Source organism: Phyllosticta capitalensis, assembly GCF_038381095.1.
Source record: "Phyllosticta capitalensis strain CBS 128856 chromosome Unknown BKA78scaffold_6, whole genome shotgun sequence".
NCBI lineage: Eukaryota > Fungi > Ascomycota > Dothideomycetes > Botryosphaeriales > Phyllostictaceae > Phyllosticta > Phyllosticta capitalensis.
The window spans coordinates 1,820,333-1,834,795 of record NW_027117444.1 but is presented as its reverse complement, the minus strand read 5'-3'; the positions used below and the strand labels follow the sequence as shown (position 1 = coordinate 1,834,795).

Below are 14,463 nucleotides of genomic sequence, written 5' to 3'. Positions count from 1 at the left end.
AACCACTCTTCTTTCATCGCATCACCTTGCTCGAGCAACAGTACCTGCATACACCTGCATACCCAATCCTATTTCCCTGCATCTCTCAAAATGCTCTTCTCCACCGTCTTGCTGGCTTCCTCTGCCGCACTTGCCGCCGCACAGGACTTCAACGCAATCTGTGCAACCCCCGGAGCTTGCTTGAGGATCAAGCAATTCTTTGCCATTGAGCCTGCCGACCCAAAGTCGGCCGATCATACCGCCATTGAGTTCAACATTCTGAACGACAATGCCAACTTCGGCGCAAGTGCCGAATGCGAGGCGGATTGGCCGTACGGCACGGAAGATTGGCCCAAGCAGCGTGTAAGTTTTCTGGTTCGGTAACACCGACTTTCCATGGTAACACAAAGGAATGTAGAAAGACTGCAGCATCCCCGACTTCTCCTTCTACTTCAACGGCTTCAACGGAGACATTGACACCGACTTTGTCATTGAGGCAACGGCTGGCTACCGGGATCCAGCGTGAGCATCACCCCGAGCATTTTCAAGTGTCTGCGTTAACAAGTCATAGTGTCGCTGGACCACCGACGCCTGGCAGAGCTCCTCAAGATTACGTCACCAACTTCGCCAGAGGCAATGTGACCAAAGACGTCGTCGCCTGCGAGACGTTTGGCGTGAGCTACAAGTTCTGCTACCTCAAGGAAGACAAGGAGATCCTGATGCCCATATACGCCAAAACGGCCTAAGCTGGCGTCGACGAGGCGGCGGCCTTGACTCACCACCACTGTGAGCCATCAGCGGCTGCCTTGGATCTTTTGCTCCCAGCGACAACACAGCACTCGACTGGGGGCCTGAATAACGAAACTCATGACAAAAAAGACGACAACGATAAAGAGGCGGTTACGAGGGGCAAAGTTTAATGTATAGTAGTCGACACGGCGGAAGACGCTCGTTTGACAGCTTGGTCTTGGTCCGTAATGTCTCATTCGCACGATGGGGAAGAGCAAGCTGCAAGGCGGTGCCCAACAAGAGTCGAGGCGGGAGCTGTACGTACAGACGAGACGGGAGGCAGTTTGATACCCCGCATGTCGCTACAGCAGCAATACCTAAAGATTCGTTTCCTGGTCCGTCCCGTGCAAGTGCCTACTGTGAAGGGTTAGCCTTTGGGTGCAGGGGAGGCCTGAGGCCGATTGATCGGCGCCGATTCCAACAGAGTTACCGTGGCAGCCGCGGGAAGACGGTCGTGGAAAACTCTTTTTAAACTTCACGAACGGACAAGGCTTTGCTTTCTCGGGCACCGTCTAAAAATGTGTGTTTTGCTGTGGCCATGGCCTGACGTGGGGAAATATTGAATATTGATAATGGAGTCAGTGCCAGACCTGGCTATTGGATGATTCGAAGAGGAAGTGGGATCCGTTTGACTGGCGCTGCCCGCGGAGCGATATATTAACAATGACGCAGAGGCATGGATGGCGCGCATTCGAAGTCGACCCGAGCCGCAACGCGAGACTCAGACAAACAAGGCAGCCTGGCTGTGGCTGAGGTGGCGAAGCAGCACCAGCCACAGAAATCTCTGATCGACAGCTGGGGTCTCCCGAAATACTCTCTTCCCCCCCTCGACTCTGCCCCCAACGCCCGTCACCACTGTCCGGGCCTTGCTTCATCCGCTGATGTCGCCTTTTCTCAGTCAGCAGCTCATGGCTCTTCCACATCTCTTGACGAATCACTCCATATCCATAGTCACCAACACCTCGCCGCACCCCTGTGACTCACAGCTCACGTGAGGAGGTCCGTTCTAGTCACATCGTCACCACTCACCACTTTTGCCATCGGCCGGTCTCGGACCACACCGCGAGTCTGGACGCTTTGGGCATATATAGAAAGTCATGGATACATCTACAACTCTCAAGATCCCTTTGCGCCTCTACTATTTCTCCAACAAGTGAAGCTTTCTGCCAACCCCCATCCTCCAAAGCTTCATCAGCCATGGGTCAACGCCACAACCGCCGCCGCACCAGAAGTCGTCCTCGCAACAGGACGCCTTCTCAAAACAACATCCAGTTTCCTCAAATGGCCCAGATCTTCTCGAGTCCGCCTGCGTTTCCGCCAACAGCCTCCGCTTACTTTCGACCTTTTCATCCTCTTGCCTCGACTTGGTCCACCTATCCGGCCACGCTGCAAAGATATCATCACTATCCCAAGGCCATCGACAACCTCGAGACGCAGACACTGCGCATGTTTGGTGGAGAAGCCGGGGACGGACAGAGCCTCTGCGCACCCATGCTCAAAGTCGTCATGGACCTGTTCAATGATATCGATTATGTCGACCCCTGAGCTGAGCTCCATGTATTGCTGCGGAACCTCAACCTCCTGACCTGGGTCGGCTTGACGAGAAAGACGCATCTCCGCAGTGGCTTTTTGGGTGGCGGAACCTTCATGCCTCCCACGATAAGCGCATTTACGCCTGACCGAAAGACTTTCATTCGCGCCGCCCCCCACCGTTCATGTCGGTATGGCGGGCAAACACCAATCAACGGCCGTCGTCAAAGACAGTCGTTACTGCACGAACTGCGGTCGTCTTCACACGTCAGGAAATACGCCCAATGGCCAATAGACTAATCCTTGTCAGCCTGACAGGCCCGTGGTATCACAAACCTCGCCGCAGGCGCGGGCATAAGCCGAGCTGTCAATACATGCAAAGCGAACATGCATGGCGTTATATATATCTGCTGGTCCATTTGCCCTTTTATTTTTACGGCATTGTCCCTGGCGCAAATCTCCATTCTTGTTCAGTTTTGCCTTTGGGATTTCAACTTTGTCGAGACGCCATGTTTTTTGCCATCAAGGCCATCATCGTTTGCTGGGTATGCTTATTTCCCCGAGCAAATTGAACCCCTGTCTTGGATCTAACTCGCTTAGCTCGTTTACCGCATTTGGCGAGTCTTTTACAACTTCTTCCTCCATCCGCTTCGTCGTTATCCTGGCCCGATTCTGTATCGAGCAACATGTCTGCCTCGGTTTTACGATGTCATGAGCGGTCGTTCTGCTCCTCGGATGACGGAGCTGCATGAGAAATATGGAACTGTACGCAAGATCTTTCTGATTTGGAGCAATTCTCACGTATCAAGGTGGTCCGATACTCGCCGGACGAATTGAGCTTCATCGACGGCGACGCATGGAAAACGATATATGTCAACGGCAACAACAAGGCGCCGTTTGCCAAAGAACCAGCGCACTATCCCCTCCCACCGGACATGCCTGCCGGTCTTCTCCAAGACCTCGACGACGCAAGTCACCGTCGACAACGCCAAGTATTCTCCTCTGCCTTTTCAGAGAGGGCGCTCAAGGACCAGGAACCGCTGCTGCGGACGCACGTGGAGCGCTTGACCGCGAAGCTGACGGAACTGTCCAACCAAGACGTCGACATCACCGACTACCTCAACTACGTCGCCTTCGACATCATGGGCGACCTGGCCATGGGCGCATCGCTCGGCCTGCTGGTCGACAAGGACTCCAAGTTCGCCTCGTGGGTGCGCACCGCCGTCGGGTCGATCAAGCTGCTCATCATCCGGTCGGCCCTGGGCTTCTACGCGCCCGTCCTGGCCAAGGTGCTGCTCAGCATCCTGGCCAAGCCGCTCAAGAAGAAGCGCGAGGAGCACGGCAAGCATACCAAGGCGGCCGTCAGCAAGCGGCTGGCCACGCACACCGACCGGCCGGACTTTTGGACGCTCGTCCTCGACGGCAAGAAGCAGGGCGCCGACGGGGGCCTGCCGCTCAGCCTGGGCGAGATGCACGCGAATGCCAGCCTGTTTATGATTGGGGGCACCGAGACGAGCGCGACCCTGCTCAGCGGCGCCCTGTATCTGCTTCTCACGAACCCCGAGTGCTTGCGCCGGCTGACGGACGAGGTGCGCGGAGCGTTCAAGTCGCAGGCCGACATTTCCCTCGAGGCGCTGCCCCGCTGCCAGTATCTGAACGCCGTGTTGGATGAGGCGCTCAGGGTGTATCCGCCCGTTGCGGAGGGATTGCATCGTGTGGCGCCTGCGGGCGGCGCGGTCGTCTGCGGTCATTTTGTGCCAGAGGGGGTGAGTCTGATCTCTTTACCAATCAATCAACACACACACACACACATACATTGCCACCAACGAACAAACCAACCAACCAAGCAAGCCCCCCTGTCCGCTCCCTCATCACCACCATCTCATCACATCCGCCGCCCTCCGCACCAATCCAACCAACTAACCCCTCTCTCCCTCCTCTAGACAACCGTCCAAATCCCGCACTACGCCACCTACCACTCCTCGCGCAACTTCCACCTCCCGCACAGCTTCATCCCCTCGCGCCACCTCCCCCCCGCCACAACCGACCCCTCCTCCCCCTTCTACGCCGACAAGCGCAAAGCGCTCCAGCCCTTCGGCGTCGGCCCGCGCAACTGCATCGGCCGCAACCTCGCCTACCACGAGATGCGCCTGGTGCTGGCGAGCCTGGTCTGGTGTTTTGAGCTGGAGCTGGCGCCGCGCATGCAAGGGGTGAGGGGGGCGGGCGTGGGACGAGGCGTGGGCATGGGCGAGGGGTGGTTGGACCAGAAGGCGTGGGCCGTGTGGGAGAAGGGGCCGTTGTGGTTGAGGTTTGCGCCGCGGAGGGAGGGGTAGGGGGGAGGAGTGTTTGGAATGTTGGTCTTTTGCGTTGGTGTTTTTGTGTTTGTGTTGGGTTGGTCTTCCCTATTGGGATTGGATGGGATGGAGATGGGATGGAGATGGGATGCACATATAGGGCGTTTCTTTTTTTTTTGGGCTTGCACATACTACTACCAATCTCAGCGCATAGTTTGTTGATACCAGCTGGCATTCGTCTACCACTGTTGCTTGTTGCCTTGTGTGTTGAAAGACGGCGGCAATTTCTTGTTTTCGCTGCTCATCATGACAGTATCGTAATTCGTTGGTAGGGGTTTCAGTCAACACACACACACACACGCGCGACACTGCATCTTCACGCGGATAACAACGCCAAAATGTACACGGACAGAATGGTCTTACAATCAATGTTTTTGGATTTGCTATCTCGACTGGCGCAGTCAGGGCTACCTTCTCTCCCGAGATGAGACCAGAGTTTGGGATTTCTTCGGTCCGCGCCTTCTCTCTCCCCTACATGCATGACGTCGTAGCTTAGTATATCGATGTTTTAAACGCCTCAACTATGCCGCCCTGTCTGGTTCTGGTGGTGGTATCGATTCGTCTCTCTTACTCGGTGATGAGCTTGGTAATCTTGCCAATCGCAATGGTTTGGCCCTGTGAAGAACATGTCAGTCACGGCATCAATTGGTTGGTTGGGGTTGGTGGCCGGTCTTACCTGATCTCTCAGTGTGAAACGACCCATTTGGGGGTAATCCTCAAATCTCTCGACGCAGACGCTGCCGGCGCCGCCGGTGACTGACAGGCGGGCAATGATGCTCATACCCTTGGTGGCGAATCCCGGGGGCTTCTTGCTCTTGCGGCCGGTGCCCTTCTCGAGCTTGTGCAGCAGGGCGTCAAAGGTGACTTCTTCAGTGGCAGAGTGCACGTGGAGCACGCAGTTGAAGCCGGCCGACAGAATCGACTTGAGGTCGAGCAGCACGATTTGTGCCTCGAACTTGGAGACGCAGTGGACAGGGCGCTTGGGGGAGCAGATGACGAAGCCGGGGAGGATGTCTTCTTCTTCGATGCCACGCAGGCGGATGCGGACTTGTTCACCGCAGGTGGCGGCTTGGATTTCGTCTTCGGTCTCGCCGTATAGAGCGGCAATGTCCACTTGCTCGCGGTTAGGCATCATGAGGTATTTGACGCCCTTCTTGACAACACCGGCCTCGATCTTGCCCTCGACCATGGTTCCCAAGTCCTTGTACTTGGCCGAGATGGGCATCATAAAAGGGGCGTTGAGCTTGCGCTCCAAAGTCTTCATGTTGTCGAGGAACTCCAGCAGCGAAGGTCCGTCGAACCAGGGGCAGATTTCCTTGGGAACCCTGTCCTTGATGCCCACGGTCGTCTGGGCGGAGACGGGCATAAAGGTAAGGTCTACGAATGAATGGTTAGCATAGAATCATATGTGATCTAAACAACTCTTACCAGTCTTGGGGTTGTAGCCGACACCCTTCAAGAATTGCGCGAGCTTGGAGGTACACTCCTTGTAGCGCTCCTCGCTCCACTCGACAGTCGGGTCATCCATCTTGTTGACGACCACGCAGAGCTTGTTAACACCCTGGGTCTTGGCAAGCACTGCGTGCTCTCTCGTCTGGCCACCCTTTTCGAAACCAGTCTCGTACTCACCCTTACGGGCGGAAATGACAAGCACACCAACATCGGCCTGCGAAGCACCTCCAATCATGTTGGGCACATACGTCTTGTGGCCAGGTGCGTCCAGAATCGAGTAGCGGCGCTTCTCAGTCTCGAAGAAGCCTCTGCCGACCTCCACGGTCTTTCCCTTGGAACGTTCCTCCTTGGTCAGATCCAGGGCCCATGACAGGTACCAGGTCTCACGACCTTGCTCCTTGGCCTCCCTCTTGTACTTTTCCATGGTCCGCTCGTCGACCATGCCTGTAGCGTAAAGAATAGAACCTCCAAGAGTCGACTTTCCCGCATCGACGTGACCCAAGAAAATGACATTGACGTGCTCCTTGCCGTACATGTCGGCCAAAGTCTCCTCGTCAACATCGGCAGACTGCTCCTGAGCAACCATGTCGGCTTGCTGCTTTGCGGCCTTGATCTCGGCTCTGGTAGGACTGCTCCTACCGGTCGATGGGGTAGGCGATGTCTTTCCAGAAGAGGCCTTCTCCGCGGCGGCAGCGGGACCAGCAGCCTCACCAGTCTTTTCAATGGCCTTGGCGGCAGTGACCTTCTTGCCGGCCTCGGGGGCGCCCTTGTCCTTGTCCGCGGCAGCCTTTGCGGCCGACTTGTTGTCGCTGGGGGCGGGAGTTCCAATGCTGAGCACCTTGGTAGCGCCAGCCTTTTCGAGCTTGGGGGACTCGCCGCCCACGCTGAGAACCTTGGTGCCGCCGGCCGATTCAACCTTTGTGCTGCCGTCGCCGCCAATGGAGAGCGTCTTGGGCTGCTTGGGCGCCTCCGCCGCGGGTGCGGGTGCAGCCTTGGGCGCGGCGGGGGCGGCCTTCAAGTCATCGCCCCTCTTTGCGATCTTCGGAGCCTGGCTTTGTTGTTGAGGCTGGAAGTTTTGCTGCTGGTATCCGCCGTGCTGCTGTCCATAGCCATAGCCCTGCTGCTGCTGGCCATAACCGTACTGACCGTACTGTTGCTGCTGTTGGCCGTATTGTGGGTATCCGTAACCTTGCTGTCCGCCATAGTATTGTCCGTACTGCTGCTGGTAGCCGCCGTAAGATTGGTAGGCCTGGCCAGGCGTGAAAGAAGCCGCGCCGGGAGTAAACGAGGCAGCGCCAGGCGTAAAAGAGGGCGCGCGAGCGGCGGCGTTGAGGTTCATCTGCTGCTGCGTCTGTTGGGCAAGGCTCTCATCCTGAGCGTCCTTGTCGTCTTCCCATGAGTTGAGGTCAGCCATTTTGGCGGGTAATGTGGGGGAATAAAAAAAAAGAGTATGCAAGGATAGAAAGAAGTGCAAGTCACTGGGGGAAGAGGCAGTGACAGAAGGAAGAAGCCCGCCTATAAGTGAGTCGAATGGCAAAGCCTGGAGACCAAGTTTGAATGGCTGGGTGATGCGCCTGTCCTTGAGAAGTGCAAGCTTTGGGCTGCAAATGGTGGGGCTTGGTCGTCCATTGCGCGTGCACGTTCGCTACAACCATCGGAAAAATCCCGGAAGACTGGACCTGACTCATTCTCCGACTTAAACCACGCTAAGCCGATTCGGTCGTTTGCCATCACCGCTCTCCAAACACTCTTCGCCCATGCAACGCTTCGACACGTTCGTCTGAGCCTGGTGCTCTCTTTCTCATACCGGCGACACACCTACCGATGATCCAGGCTCCAGAGAGATTCAAAAAGTCAAATCCTTCGGCCATTCTCCCAATCAGCGCCATCTTCTCTTATTGCATCCTACCCTTCCGCCTTGTCCTGAAGCTTCACTGTCAATATGGATCTGCTGCTCTCCAAGGTCCGTGATATCTTCAATGACCTCCATGCCTAGAGCAAAAAGATGCTTGATTTTCACGCAAATCTCATTTCCAGCTGATCCGGCCTCTGTTCTAATCCGAGCTTACTTTTTCCAGGTCACGCAGCAGGCGATGAATTATGCCATCCGCTCTGGAATAGTCATCACCAGTAGCTATGCCATGAAGCAGTGCTCCCGTCTGCTCAAATCGGTCGGCAATGTAGAGGAAAAACAGGAGTTGGCAACACTCCAACGCCGGCTACAGTCAAAGATCCAAATCATTTCACCGGCTATTGACATGATCGAACTGATATCAGCCCGTGGCAACACATCTTTGGAATCTGCCGTCAGTCTGACAAAGGCCCTCCGATGGGAGATTCAAGCCCTAGGTCAGCGTCTCGCCAGGGCGGCTGGCGAGGAGGAACTACAGCGTCGAGGCAGCTCCCGTGCACAGTCAAAAGCCCACAATGAGATGGAGCTGAAATTGATCATATCGGACATCAGAAAGCTCCTTGAACGCATCGAAGACGCAGTGCCATTGATCAATCTTGCCATAACAACTTCTGGGGCGAATCTTTCAACCTCATTGCCAGCTACGGTGTCTCCGTCAAGATTATTGCAAGCCAGTACATTCCTTACCGCAGGAGATTCACAATACTCGGCTCTGGCCTCTAGTGCTGTTCAGATCGGTCCAGTCTTCACGCTGTCAATGTATATGCTGTTCTCAGGTCACATTCGCCCACACGATGAGGAGGGAATCAGAGAGACCACTTGGAAAGAAGTCATCCACAAGGCTCGCGTCAAGCTCATGAGGGTGCCATTGGACAGGCTCTATGACTTTCCATCATCTCCCACTCAAACTCGCAGAACGACGCATCCATATGGCGACATCAGAGCCGCGGAAGGAAAAGCCTTCGAATTCGCATATCAGCTTATCGTAATTGAAGACCTTGACGACGATCGAGTGCACACCTTTGAGGAGAATGAACCACAACCAGGTCCTTTCGAAGATGTGGCTCAGGCTGGCATCAGAGAGGTCATTCCTATTCACGAGGTGTCAAAGATCTTCTACGCAGATACCGGCAAGATTCTGAACATCGGCACCGAGGGAGAAACCAACAATCCTATTCTCCTCCTGAAACGCGACATACATGCAGTGCCACCAAGACGGATGATGGAGAGACAAGCTTCAGAAAATGCTTGGTTCGAGGAGAATGAGCCAGAAGGCGCAGGGGACGAGCCTCAAAGCACAGCGGACGACGAGCAGTCAGAAATAGACGCACAACTCTTCCGGGAGTCTAGAGCCCCTGAATCAGTGCCTCCACAGGAGCAAACTGCACCAAACCTCGAGCACTGGCGTCTACCACCGGACCTCGACCTCGAATGGATGGCCTTTGAAGTCTACACCGAGGAGCCGGACTCCGACGATGAAGACTTGGACGACACCGAAATCCCGTCCTCTAGCACAGATACCCCCGAACCCAATCGCGCTTCCTCTCTCGACCCACGCCTGACGGCTGGCATGTCCCACATGAACTTGCGCACTCCTTCGCCCAGCCCGGGAAGGCCCACGCAGTCCTCACCACCACCAACTGCCATGGCCAAACGGCGGCCCACCGCGTCACCGTACCCTCAACAATCATCGTCGACCGCCGCGCCCGGTCTTCCACCCATCAAGACATCACTCTCCCTCCTCGAAATGCTGATCCGTTTGACGGCGCTCCAGCAATTCCAACAAAGCAGCCACCTCTCAATACCCGACGAACTTCTTACCTTCTTCCTTTCGGAAAGCAGCACCGTTGGCGCCGGCAACGACACGGACCTGCGAAAGCGCGTCCGCCGCGAAGCCACGCGCCGCGTCGGCTTTGATCCTTACGATGAGAGCCCCATCAAGCGCCGCGGCGAAGAGTACCTCGTCGAGCACGCTGTGGGCGACTACGACGGCAGTGAGTCGCCGGGACGCGCTTCGCGCCAGACGACGCCTTATGGAGCCGAAATCGCATCTGACCCGTCCTACCCGTACCCAAGTAGTGCAGCAGCGTCCCGGCCGAGCCCTTCGCCACGTCGTTCAGCCGGTGGTGTTGGAGGCTCTTCTGTCTCTGTGTCGTCCAACTCATCTCTGCCACACCGAGACGTGCCATTGCCGAGCAGGGAGCGCGATCTAGGACATGGAGGCAGTCCAAGCCCTTTGCTGCGCAAGGCGACGCGGCCGGTTGTTGGTGCGCGTGGTGGCCATGGACGCTTTCCTGAGACTCCTCCAGAGTCGCGATCGGGATGAGAGCAAGAGACGCATCATGGCGGCGCAGCGTCATCCAGAATGGTAATCATAGAGATGGAGGGCTTGTTGTGTTGATTGAGCATGTGCGTTTGCATCGTCCGGCGTTTTTGAGTAGCCCGCTTGCTTTTCGAGCTCCATTGTAGGTAGAAGTACAGGTAAAAGAAGGGGTCAGATTGATAATCGACTGCAAATTACTCTAAAGTCAGCCTGAAGTGAAGTCATGCACCACTTCTTAATATTCTTCGGCGCCCAGTCTCCACTCACCTACACCAGATCCCGCAGGTAGCTTCTACGCAACTTCAAACGTAGCAAGTCAATAGAGAGGAGTCCCGATTCGGGAATTTTCCGACAGAAGCCCCCTCGCAGCTTCCACCTCTCTCCACACCCTCCAAACTTCCCCTTTCGGGCACGATTCCTCAATAGCTCCTACGTTCGAAGTTGGTCATGATGCCCAATCAGCTGCCAGACGAAAATTTTTTTTTTTGGCGTCCTCTATTGAAACGCGACGTTTGAAGTTGCGCAGACCTCACCCTCCTTTCTCAATATGAAAATTGCCTCATTGGGCGCTTTCCCTCAATAATTTCTACGTTTGAAGTTGCGTAGACCTGCCAATCAGGAGCTGGAGCAAAAGTTAGCTGTTCAGGCGCCGTTCCTCAATAGATGCTGCGTTTGAAGTTGCGCGGACATATGCCGGGTCAACTTCACTGCGCTTGGGCTGATGTCGAGCAGGGCACTCACGGCAGGCACCATTCCCTTTGCTGTGGGCATGCTCCTGCCGCCATGATGGTGGCGGCTCTGGCAACAACATCGGACGTAGCAAGTCTATTGGGGTCTCACTTGGACAATGTCGTCTCAGACACTGATTTCACCTGCATAAAGCAAATCTTAGACCACTGATAGATCGGCAAGAGGCGTACTGCATACATGGCTTGTTTCACTATACTGTCTCTGCAATTCAGTCACGGCGGCAACGAAAGACGTTGGAAGTTTCTTGCATCGCATTCGTTGACGTTGCTCATAGGTACTGAACAGACAACACCAGCAAACAAGCCTCGAATCCAAGAGGACGGATTCCCACTACTATCTCGCGAAGCCCACTCCTGTTGCCTCCCTGCTTAAACACGCAGGATGCGTCCTTGGCGGCCAATCAAGCAGCATCATCTTCTGTGACCCATCCGTCCGTCCATGATCATCCATCACTCCCAAAAGAACGCCGCCCCGCATGTTGATGACCGAGCACTACGAAAACAGTCTCGTAGAAGCGAAATCTCAAAACCTGACCAGTGAGTTTCCAAAAAGAGAAAAACAGGAAAGTAGAAACGACAGTCCAGCTCGTTTTGGTTACAAATGATGCCGACTCAGTAGGCATCTCCTACTCCCAGTCCTCCTCGTCGCTCTCCTCGGCCGCAGTGCGCTTGGCCTCCTTAGGGCTGCCAGGTCCGCGGCTCGTGGCTCCACTGACGACGTCATAGCTGGCATCACTGTCGGGCTGGGAGCGTTCGTCGCTGAGTTTGCGCGGATCCTTGGATGCCGTCTCGGCCGCCGAGGGCTTGAGCGTGTCCTTGGAGTTGGAGAGACCGGCTTCGGGAGACGAGGTCTTGTTTGTTGATTTTTCGGCCTCGTCGTCCGAGTCGTCGTCCCATCCGACCTCTTCTTCATCCACACCAGTAGCAGATGCTGTAGCAAAATTAGCGATGCCGACTTGAGCAAAAGAGTCCCATGGCTGCTCACCCTTCAGCATCTCCCTACGACGCTGCTCCTCGCTCTCAATAACATGTCTCAGGAAGTAGTACCGAGTCCAGAATGGCTTGTACTCGACTTTGTCCGGAACCAAGGCCTCCATAGATTTCCGCAGCTCAGGATACTTTTCCAGATCCTTTGAAATTTCCGCCGTTTTCTTGTCGATGTCGAAGTTCTTGGTCCATCCATCCCATTCCGGACTGTCAGGGTCCTTTGTAAAGCCATCCAGGTTGGAGTGTATCACGTGCAGTTGCGCATCGAAACGAGTGGTGTGGATGATGCGCTTGCCATCCGCGTCTTTACTCTCGAACAGCACCTTTGATTGCGATCCGTCCGCGCCGCTACCCTCTTCTGGTGGCGCAATGGTAACAGCATCGCGCAGGAAATTGCGAATGTTGGTGCCAAATTTCAGGAGAGCCTCGTCCGCCGCGTCCTCAGCCTTTTGAATATCCTTGAGCCTCTCGGCGCCCACTAGACGAAGGCGAGAGAGCATGCCCTCAGCCTCCTTGACGATGTCGGCGGGGAGAGATTCTGAGCGTTCGGCATTTTCTGTCGCAGGATTCGCGGTCGAGGCGGCGCTGACTTCAACGGTGTTCCCGTCCTTGTCGGTGACGGTGGTCTTGGAGGACGAGTCGGCCTCGGGGAGCTGGACTTGAGGCAAAGAGATGTTGCGAGTGTGTGTGGAAATGGTTGAGCGGAGACCAGTGAGACCTTGGTTGGCCTGTTCTACCAAGGGTGCCGATTGCTGGCGCGCAGTTTCGTAATATGTCTCTCCCTGTTGAGGACGACAGTCAGTACGTGGTTTGTTAGAGGACACGCATTGCTTGCCTGCTTCTTCACAGTGCCCCAGAAGCCGCCGATTCGCGCAGCCCACGGGCTGTTGGAAATGGCCTTGTACGCCTCTTGAACCTCGGTATTGAAGTCATTCTGCTTGGGCTTTTCCTTGCCCTCCTCCTCTTTCTTAGGGCGCTCGTCGTCGGGGAAGCTCTCCTCCTGGATGTGGTCGTATGCGACGTCCATGTTGAAGCGCGGGGCAGTGGAAACCGCTGCAGGAGTCGGGATGGGAGAGGTGATGAAGGCGATTCGTATGTAGTGCGGACGAGGGTATGTTTCCAGGTATTGGGGCGACTAGCTGGTCGGTTGCGTCTCTGCGGGCGGTGGTGGTAACGGATCGGAGACGGGTTGCTCGGCGGGCTATGGTTCCTGGTTGGTGAGTCGGCGGCGGCGGGGGCTCCCGCTTCGTAGCAGCCGCATTCGGCCAACCGATCTGACGACACAGTTGCGAAACGCATCCCTTGCCCAGGTATTTGAAAGATATGTACGTGTTTGAATTTCAACGGTCAAGAATTATCTAGTCATTGGCGACTCTCTTCAAAGCAAAACTCCCTTTTCTTCCGTCTATAGCGCCCCAAAGAAGCCACAGCCACACCAATCATGTCGTATGACTCCGGAAACGCCTTGCCTATTCAGATGGATGCAGAAATGCAGAAATGCGGCACGTCCTGTGGTCCCACATTCAACGCTTCTTCTTTCCCACCACCTTGGTGAAGCCGTCCTCGTCGACTTCGGGCTCGGGTTTCTCCTTGGGCGCTGCTGGCACGAGCTGGGGCGCGTCGTCCATGGTCGCGTCTTCGTCCTCGTAGTCGTCGCTGTCGTCGCTGTCGCCCTCGCCAACTCCGCCCTCTTGGACAACTTGAATGTTTCCTAGGTTTGGTCCCTTGCCCCTCCTCTCTCGCCACCTGCGCTCCATGGCGTCGATGGTGTCGAACTTGCCCTGGGTAATTTCGTCTTTTAATTTGACAATGGTGGCGGCGACGAAGACTTCGCTCTCGTCTTCCAGGCGGACGTCGAATTCATCCTCCATAACCTGGAGCAGTACGGTCTCGATGTCGAGCTGGTCGGTCTGGGGGTCGTTCTCAAATATGTCTTGAATGGCGCCAGCGAGCCAGTCACGCTTGTCGGCGCCATCGGGCCCTCCGAATTGGCTCTGAATTGCGACGGTGAGAGCAGGCCATGCCTGCAGAGCGAACCAAATTCCCTGGCCGAAGCGCTCGGACTTGAGTTGCGCTGCGAGGAGATCAGACGACCGTGCGCGTCGAGGTTGCGGAAACGGGACGGGACATACGGGATGAATTCTGGTTGTTGGAGACAGAAACGGGAGCCTGGGGGTTGTTGGCCGACATGGCAAAGGCCGCGGTGGTGGTGGGGCGAGCGTGTTGTCGTGGTGCAAATTGAATGTTGGGCACAGAGATTTCCCACCTCACCACGGGACCACCAGGACACCGCGGGCGATGACGTCGGCTTCCGCTAGCGCTGGACCCTCGCCGCGTCGCTTGTCGCCAAAGGAAATGGAACTTCCCCAGACTGCGCGCTCGACCCTC

The 14,463-nt window shown here is 55.9% G+C and overlaps 7 protein-coding genes across 7 annotated transcripts; 4 read left to right on the top strand and 3 right to left on the bottom strand.

The window, feature by feature from the left end:
- Window positions 1–90: 90 nt before the first annotated feature.
- BKA78DRAFT_353817 (uncharacterized protein) lies at window positions 91–725 on the top strand (the record flags this gene model as incomplete). The annotated part of the gene is made up of 3 exons (XM_066891619.1): window positions 91–342; window positions 398–501; window positions 551–725. The coding sequence occupies 3 exons, from the start codon at window positions 91–93 to the stop codon at window positions 723–725; spliced, it is 531 nt and encodes a 176-aa protein (XP_066743625.1).
- A 1,240-nt stretch (window positions 726–1,965) lies between these two features.
- BKA78DRAFT_353816 (uncharacterized protein) lies at window positions 1,966–2,313 on the top strand (the record flags this gene model as incomplete). The annotated part of the gene is made up of 1 exon (XM_066891618.1): window positions 1,966–2,313. One exon carries the CDS (start codon window positions 1,966–1,968, stop codon window positions 2,311–2,313), a length of 348 nt encoding a protein of 115 aa, XP_066743624.1.
- A 920-nt stretch (window positions 2,314–3,233) lies between these two features.
- Window positions 3,234–4,631, top strand: BKA78DRAFT_252365 (cytochrome P450; the record flags this gene model as incomplete). Its single annotated transcript, XM_066884728.1, has 3 exons — window positions 3,234–4,064; window positions 4,242–4,508; window positions 4,551–4,631. 3 exons carry the CDS (start codon window positions 3,234–3,236, stop codon window positions 4,629–4,631), a joined length of 1,179 nt encoding a protein of 392 aa, XP_066743623.1.
- A 588-nt stretch (window positions 4,632–5,219) lies between these two features.
- BKA78DRAFT_252780 (P-loop containing nucleoside triphosphate hydrolase protein) lies at window positions 5,220–7,518 on the bottom strand (the record flags this gene model as incomplete). The annotated part of the gene is made up of 3 exons (XM_066884762.1): window positions 5,220–5,267; window positions 5,329–6,029; window positions 6,081–7,518. 3 exons carry the CDS (start codon window positions 7,516–7,518, stop codon window positions 5,220–5,222), a joined length of 2,187 nt encoding a protein of 728 aa, XP_066743622.1.
- A 328-nt stretch (window positions 7,519–7,846) lies between these two features.
- BKA78DRAFT_317218 (RanGTP-binding protein-domain-containing protein) lies at window positions 7,847–10,543 on the top strand. The gene is made up of 2 exons (XM_066888692.1): window positions 7,847–8,067; window positions 8,183–10,543. Exons 1-2 carry the CDS (start codon window positions 8,047–8,049, stop codon window positions 10,340–10,342), a joined length of 2,181 nt encoding a protein of 726 aa, XP_066743621.1. The 5' UTR covers window positions 7,847–8,046; the 3' UTR covers window positions 10,343–10,543.
- A 699-nt stretch (window positions 10,544–11,242) lies between these two features.
- Window positions 11,243–13,296, bottom strand: BKA78DRAFT_317217 (uncharacterized protein). The gene is made up of 3 exons (XM_066888691.1): window positions 12,911–13,296; window positions 12,074–12,857; window positions 11,243–12,019 (listed from the first exon to the last, which is right to left on the bottom strand). Exons 1-3 carry the CDS (start codon window positions 13,100–13,102, stop codon window positions 11,715–11,717), a joined length of 1,281 nt encoding a protein of 426 aa, XP_066743620.1. The 5' UTR covers window positions 13,103–13,296; the 3' UTR covers window positions 11,243–11,714.
- BKA78DRAFT_317214 (Pre-rRNA-processing protein TSR2-domain-containing protein) lies at window positions 13,297–14,320 on the bottom strand. Its single transcript, XM_066888690.1, has 2 exons — window positions 14,208–14,320; window positions 13,297–14,149 (listed from the first exon to the last, which is right to left on the bottom strand). The coding sequence occupies exons 1-2, from the start codon at window positions 14,263–14,265 to the stop codon at window positions 13,599–13,601; spliced, it is 609 nt and encodes a 202-aa protein (XP_066743619.1). The 5' UTR covers window positions 14,266–14,320; the 3' UTR covers window positions 13,297–13,598.
- Window positions 14,321–14,463: the final 143 nt, after the last annotated feature.